The sequence below is a fragment of the Petaurus breviceps genome, unplaced genomic scaffold (genome assembly GCF_028583685.1).
Source record: "Petaurus breviceps papuanus isolate PSGF00001 unplaced genomic scaffold, PetGlider_PUasm1.0 175, whole genome shotgun sequence".
Classification (NCBI taxonomy): domain Eukaryota; kingdom Metazoa; phylum Chordata; class Mammalia; order Diprotodontia; family Petauridae; genus Petaurus; species Petaurus breviceps.
Genome location: NW_027185764.1, coordinates 58,572,818 through 58,580,772, shown reverse-complemented (window position 1 = coordinate 58,580,772; position 7,955 = coordinate 58,572,818). Strand labels below are relative to the sequence as shown.

Below are 7,955 nucleotides of genomic sequence, written 5' to 3'. Positions count from 1 at the left end.
CTAGCCTGGAGAGCTCATCTCGCCATGGAGGGAGCAGGAGGCATAGACAACCCGGCTTTCGTGCCATCCAGCCCCGTCCCCCGCCGTCATTTGCCGGCGTCTCCAGCTGAAGTCGAGGTTTCGGTCTTGAGTGGTCCTGGGGAAGAACTGCCGCCGCCCCAGCCGCCGCCAGAGAAGCCCCCAGAGCTGGAGGAGGGTCCCTGTGGTTGGGGACGCTTCACCCCCGACTGCCTGCAGCGCTGCAACAACCCCAAGGGCTTTCTGTTTCACTACTGCCTCCTTGCCCTCACCCAAGGTAACCACAGGATTGGGTTCGGGCTCCTGGTCCCTCGGGGAGCTCTAGAGAAAAGCATATGTGGGCAGAGGCGCCTCTCTGACCCCTGGTAATTGAGTGGACGTAGGGAACGCGAAGAAGTGGATAGAGCCGGGCCAGTGGGGATCAGTTAGTAGTTTTCAACTTTGTTAGAGTGGACTGAGTTTCAGTACTTGAAAGATCCGCATCCTTCCTTCAGATAGTTTGGTTTTAGCTCTTAAAAAAAAACACCAAACTTTCCCCTTCAAACTCCAAACAAAACAAAACAAAAACTATATATATATAGTTCATTTTATTTGTTCATCGTAGTAGTCGATCCCTTCCTCACGACAGGTGGTAGAAAATAGAAAGGCAATAAATACTATGGCTTTTCCCACGATTCTTTTAAAAATGAAAATTTCCGGGACTGCCTTGGATCCAATACACTCTAGTAAAGATAAATTGTGAAAACCTTATGGTTTCTATTATTCATAAGCTTATCATTTTATTTTGTTTTTTCAATATATTTTATTTTAGTAAATATTTCCCAATTATATGTAAAAAAAAATTTTAACATTCATTTAAAAAAAAATTCGGTTCAAAATTCCCTCCCTCCCTCCTGGCCCTCCCTCCTTTTTTTTTTATATTTGAATATTTAATTTTAAAACTTTCAATTCCAGATTCATTCCCTTCCCCCCCTGCCACCCACCCCCACTGGAGAGAAAAGCAGTTCAGTATAGGTTGTACATGTGCGGCTACTGCAAAACAATAACATAGTAGATGTATTGTAAAAGACTGACTATATTTCCCTCCCTCCTATTCCACCTCCCACTTGTTCTATTCTCTACTTTGATCCTGTCCCTTTTCAAAAGTGGGTGCTTCCAACTTCCCTCCCCCATAGCTTGCCCTCCCTTCCATCATTCCCCCTCTCATCCTCTTCCCCCCCTATTCTCCTGGAGGGTGAGATACCCTGTTGAGTGTGTATTTCCCTTCCTCCTCAAGCCAGATTCAATAGGAATAAGGTTGACCCATTCCCTTTAAGCTTATCATTTTAAAGAACAAAAGACAAGTGCCTGTGAAACGGTAAGACTCTGAATCATGTTCCTTAGGTTTATAACTATATTTATTTATGTTGGATTTTGGGGATTTAACGCAAGGTATGTTATTCTGGGCAACCTTTAGGTGTTTAATGTTGATCAGAATTTCGAACTACAGATGATTTGTGAAAATAGATAAGCTTTATAGGAAAAAAAAAAGAATGACGTCTTTTAAAATGTCAAAGAAAGGGAAAAGGAGAATGTCGAGATCAAATGCCCTTACTTTTGATTTAGAAAAAAAAAGTTATATCAGATTCAAAATTACCTCCCATTCAGTTTCCTTCACCCTCAATTAAAATGTATATTGTCTCCATGCTATTATTTCAGATTGTTGTAGATGAACCTGATACATTAATTCACAATGATACAGATGATTAATGACAGCTTAAGGTGCTACTTCAGGAATATTTTTATTTTTCCAAAAAAGACAGTAACAAAGGAACCAATCATTTTTGTCAAGCATTTCTTGAAGCATAACTAGTGTGTGTGGGGGCTACTTTTCTTTTTCTTTTTTTTAAAGGCAAAAGGTGGAGGACACCTTATCAAACTTCACAAATCAGATTAACCACTAAGGTTAATAATGGAGATGGGTAGCCTTGAATGAAAAGCAATCTAATAATTAAAAAACAAACAAACCAAAGAACCTCAGGGCAATAAAATCAATCTACCTTTATAGGCTTCATAACTTGCTACTCAGTTTCCTAAAAGAAGGCAGTCCTTGTAATGAATAGTTCCACTCTTATCTCAATGAGATAACACCGCCTATACTTAATTGGAGTTAAAGAATTTTAATGTGGATTTTGTCTTGTCTACTAAAACTCAGAGTTTTAATTTTGCTGAAAAAATAATTTGGTTAGTCCATAAAGGACTAAATAATTAAAAAAAAAATCTTCCAATTTAAAATACTTCAATTTTTATACTTTTAAAAATTAAATTCCTGCCAGATCAAGGAGATGAATAACTACTTCTATTTATCACACATCATGATGGTAGCTGGGGTAGTTGACACTTAAAGCACATTTTCCTACTCCCTCCCCCCCATTCTGTTGTACTTATAATTTCAGGTGCCAGTGGTTGAAACAAAAGACTGTTTGCTAATGTTTACTTCAGCTTTGAACCTTTTCAAGGAATAAGTGTTCTCTAGACCATTCATTTTGCCTCTTGCTAGTCTATTATGAAGTAAATGAAGGTGATTTTCCAGTTTCAGTTAGTGATAATTTTTTTTTTCAGTAGTCCATGGATAAACCCACACATTTTGAACTCTTCCAAATGGAGACAGTGTAAGTAAGCAGTGGTTTGCGCTCTAGAAAATTACCTAGTGACATAGTATCATGGGATTTTGCCTGGCTGGCTGGTTTAAACACAAGCACATTTGAAAAAACTGAATAAAAGATGAATTCTGATTTGGCATGTAGTTTGTCATGTTAAAAAAAAACAAGCTAAAATATTTAGCAAGATCTATCATTGTGTAGTCAATTAATATTTGTCAATAAAACAGACATACTAGGATAACATGAGTTTGTGAAAGACTATGGAATCTCTAAATTGTGTTCTATGCAAACTAAATTTTAAAGATATGAATAAATACATTTCTGGTATTGCTTTGATAGTGGTGATCAGTAGTGACATATAGTTCTAAAGTGCACATTTATTCTTTTTTTCCTTGTAGGTATTGTAGTAAATGGCTTAGTAAATATTAGTATATCTACTATTGAGAAGCGGTATGAATTGAAGAGTTCCTTGACTGGTCTGGTATCATCAAGTTATGACATTTCCTTCTGTTTGTTGTCATTATTTGTATCATTCTTTGGAGAAAGAGGGCATAAACCAAGATGGCTTGCTTTTGCATCCTTTATGATGGGACTAGGATCTCTTGTGTTTTCTTTGCCACACTTTACAAGTGAAGAATATCATTTTGGATCCAAATTTGAAGGTAAGTGCTTTTTTAAAAAAAGATAGATAAAAAGTTTTGAAGTTGTTAAAAAATTAATTGATTATGTCAATATTTCACTGACCAGATAAAGCGTAGTTACATTATGTAAGTGTCTCAGACAGGGTTTCTTTTTGGTCTACAGACCAAAGATCCATGAACTTGCATTGGAGGAAAAAAAATTGCATCTTTATTTCAAGATAATTTTTTTCCTTGGCTATGTGTTAGCTTCTTAGAGTCATAAAAGTTTCTTCAAGGGAAAAACAGATTTGGGAGACTTAGAGGGTCTTGAGAGTTAGTTTTTGTGGTTATAATATTCAAGAAAATTTTATACTAATATAAGAATGTTTATTATCGAATAATTTATAAATCAGAAAAATCACTTGATACACATTACTTGAAGATTCACCGCATACTTGCCAAGTTTCCAAGGCCAAATGTTTAATGACATGCTCTTAGCTAATTTAAAAATTGTCAATGTGTGTTTCATTGAATGTTTCTTTTGAATTTGTGTTAATTACTGTATTTTTCTTAAGTCCTTCTTTTAACTCAAAACAACCCCATCCACTTCTTTGAGGCAGCAGCTCTATAAATTTCTATGGCAAATAATATTGGAGGGATGGTAATAAATGGTAATTTCAATGTGTAATATTTGGCTAAGGAATCATTTTTTCATGTAAAATAGAAATGAAATATTCATGCTATATGACTTAGAGTGAATAATACCCTATGAAACAGTGTCTAACAATTTTTTTCCTAAAAACAAGTGACTATAAAAGGTTTGTGACATTCTTGAGTGTGAGAGAGAAAATGTTCCAATAGAATACCAATTTCCTAATAAAAAGGATTATAATCACTAATATTTGTATATATAGACACTATATATAGTGTCATATATATGTCAACTATATATAGTATCAGAAGATAAAGTTCTTGTTGACCTCATAGTGGGGGGGAGAGTAAAATGAGGGTTATTTTTAGGTAGAAATGGTAGAAATCACTGACTTGGTTGGATTGAATTAAAGAGAAAAATGAAATATATTATGATTTTAAAAAGAGTAGTAGAAGGACTTAAGTTGAAGGAGTAATTTTCAAGAGTGAACCAGACTAAGCTGACAAATTTGACACTGGAGAAGATTTTGTGGACAAGTGTAGCAGCAAGTACCCTAGCATACCCAGGGTGACAAGGGGATTTCCAGAGTTTTGTTTTTCCCCCAAGGTCAATGAGGCCTACCTAAGGCTTCAGAAACTTTATCAGATAGTCTCTGAGAAACCACATTACCTGCTTCCCCCCCCCCCCCACACATTCCACATATGATATTCTACATATTTCTACTAATTTGATATTCTACATCTTGCAAAGTAAAACTCAGTGATGGTCATCCCTGGATAATTACTATTAGCTTCTGATCCTAAACTCTTTCTTTGTATTTGTGTTTTAAATAGACAAGTAGTATTTTATGCAAGACTGCAAGACAATAAGGAAATTTACATGAACACAATTTAAGACAGGTGACTAATGGATTGAACACTATTCTATTAAGAGTGTCTTAAGGAACTTACTAGTTGCATATTCTTGGCACTTCACTTAACTGTGTTTGCCTCATTTCCTCGTTTGTAAAATGATATGGAGAAGGAAATGGCAAACCACTCAACTATCTTTGCCAAGAAAACCCCAGATGGGGGTCATGAAGAGTCAGACATGACTGAAAAAATGAATAAACAACAATTTGAGGCTTGAATTTGGAATCTTTCAATCATAAATATCACACATTTTGCATTTCAGAGGAAACTTTTGGTAATTTGAATTGGTAAGATGAATTGCAACAGGACTATTTCCTGTAGTCATAGGAAAAATGAGTGTAGGTGCGTGGGAGACAATCATAGAAAATAGAATTTGATAGTATTCAAGGAAGCTAAGGTTGGTAGATCATTTGTGCTCAGGAATTCTGAGCTTCAGTAAGGCTAAAGTCAATTAGATGTCAGAACTAAATCTGGTACCAATATGGTCGTCTCTTAAAAGCTATATAAGAGGGCAAATCTCAACCCAAGTCAGATGGAAATGGAGGGCAAAACTTCCTGTGGGGAAGCAGCAGTGGGATATGGGGACTTCTTACAGTTGTCATACTTTTAGCCTGGGTGAGATAGAGAGAGATCGGGTCTCCAAAAAAGAGAGGAGAGAAGGAAGAAAGGAGGGAAAAAAATTTTTTTTCACCATAATTATAAGGATGACAAATTTAAGCTCTTAAGAGAAGATGGCTTGACATTTATTTACTTTTAATCATAGATTAGTTAATGTCAGAAACAACAAAACTGACATCCTAATTTTATGTATGAAAGTAATGTAAATGATAGAGATCAGTGTGGAGTATTAATATAATATTTTAACAGTATTTCAGAGTCTCTGGATTAGGAAAGATTGATGTTAAATGTGTCTGTTATTTTTAATTTAAGGTGTTTACTTTTAGGGTTAAGTGATTTGCCCAAGGTCACACAGCTAGTAAGTGTTAAGTTTCTGAGGCTGTTATTTGAATTCAGGTCCTCCTGATTCCTGGGCGGGGCTCTATTCACTTCACCACCTAGTCCCAAGGTGTTTATTTTTAGACTTAAGTATTTGGCTTTAGGTGAAAACCTGAAGGGGGTAACTTTGGTTCCTCCCCCCCCCCCCAGTGATTTAATCCTTGAAATGAATCTCTTGGATTGTCTTGGTCTCTTGTGTTTCTTAGAATTTGTATGACAATGGTTACCTGTACCCTTTATCTTTTGGTCCCTTTCCCAGTTCTTTTCTACTTTGTTGTTTTTGTTATTTTTAATATTGAAGGTAAATTAAACAATTTTTTGTGGTCTACTTTGAGAAGTCATTTATAAAATTGTTCCTATGAGAAAATAGATTCCAACCCCAATAAGCAGAATTGCAAATATATTTATGAGCTACAGCTATGGTGTAAATTGGTATCTACTTGTACTTTACACATGTTATATCAGATGTTCCTTGGTATCATAGAATCTCTGAGCTGGAAAGAGGGACAGGGGTCATACAGTTCAACCCATGCTTAAACAGGAATCCCTTTTAGGAGATCCTAACCAAGCAGTCATCCAGCCTCCACTTGAAGATCTTTATTCATCTCATCAGGAATTCCATAATACCAGAGCCCTCTCTACTTTTGGATAGTTTTAATTGTTAGCACATTTTCTCTGTATGTTGACACCAAACTTAAATGTGCCACACTGCAATTTCTACTCATTAGTCTCCCTTCTGGCTTCTTGGGGCAAGCTGAAGTAATCAAATCCCTCTTTTATGTGACAACCCTTCAATACTTGAATGCAAGCTATTCTACCTTTGCTAAGCTCTTTCTTTTTCAGATTAATTATCCCTGCTTCCTTGAATGAATTCTTGAATAGTAGGGTTTCTGGTCACCTTACCCACCCTGATTACCTTCTGTCTGAGCTCCAATTTCTTGATTCTTTATGCTTTGATGGATTTGTGATGTCATTCGTATGAGTGCTTTCTTCGTAATAGCCTTTAAAAAATCATGCATGCCTTCTTATCTATTGTGCTCCTTATCCGTGCCCTTCCATGAATACTCCATAAGGGAATCAATCATTTCAGTACTTGATTCCAGTTGGTCAATAAGCACTTGTTAACACTTCCTAAGTACCAGGCATCAGTACTGGGAATACAAATACAAGCAAAAGGAGAGATGGTCCTTGCTCTCAAAGATCACACATTCTAATGGGGCTGTGTGTGTGTGGGGGGGAGACAACATATAAAAGGAAGCTGAAAGGGGTGAAGGGAAGGTAGGTACTCAGTGTTGTAGGGCATGAGCTTGATGAAGAAATCTAGAGAGCACTCTGTGAGAAATGAAGAAGTGACTAGCCTGGAAGTCTTCCTTACATGGAAGTTCTGGAAGGAGTCATTAATCAGAAGGAGGGACCTCAGGGGTAGAGGTTTGAATTCCAGGATTAAGAGGTTTCTGGAAACATGGTGAAGCCTGGAGTACAGCCTGGTGAGAAATCATCCTCTGCTAATAGATTGCATGGCAACCAAAGGGATACATGGCTATCCATCTTGGTTTTCACCATTTGACCAGGACACCTTCTTATCTGGTCATATCTTTGATGACATTCTTTATGCCATTTCTCTTGTTCAATTGTTGATTGGTGATGGGTGCAGCCTTCTTACACCCACCATGAACATCTGCCTTTTGGGTGATGCTCAAATTGTATTCTTTGGAGACTGTTGTATTTCATGTTTTGTGGTCATATACCATCACTTGGAAGAAGTTTATTATAAGGACTGGCCTTTGTTTCAGGGAGATGTTTGGGATCACTCTATGCAGTTCCCTAACATTCTTTGAGAATCGTGCTCTATTCTGGGCCTACCTCATTGTCCATTTATAGTATTTATCCAAAGATATTATAGGATCACAAAATCAGAGTTTTAGAGCTGAAAAGGACTCTATAAGCCACTGAGTCCAACTCTTTCATTTTATAGATGAGGAAACCAAGACTGATAGAGTTTAAGTGATATACCAAGGGTTATATAGCCAGTAAGTGTCCAATAAAGGATTTGAATTCAGGTCTTTCTGATTTATATAACTCAACTCTTAATCTACTACACCAGTGTGTATCTCTC

The 7,955-nt window shown here is 36.7% G+C and overlaps 1 protein-coding gene across 1 annotated transcript in view; it reads left to right on the top strand.

Annotated features, from left to right (window-relative positions):
* Positions 1-14: 14 nt before the first annotated feature.
* LOC138158870 (solute carrier organic anion transporter family member 4C1-like) overlaps positions 15-7,955 on the top strand; it is a 122,636-nt gene continuing 114,695 nt past the window's right edge. Inside the window, exons 1-2 of the mRNA XM_069085172.1 lie at positions 15-295; positions 3,059-3,322. Coding sequence (XP_068941273.1) covers positions 25-295; positions 3,059-3,322 — 535 coding nt within the window. The 5' untranslated portion in view covers positions 15-24. The remainder of the gene's footprint in view (positions 296-3,058; positions 3,323-7,955) is intronic.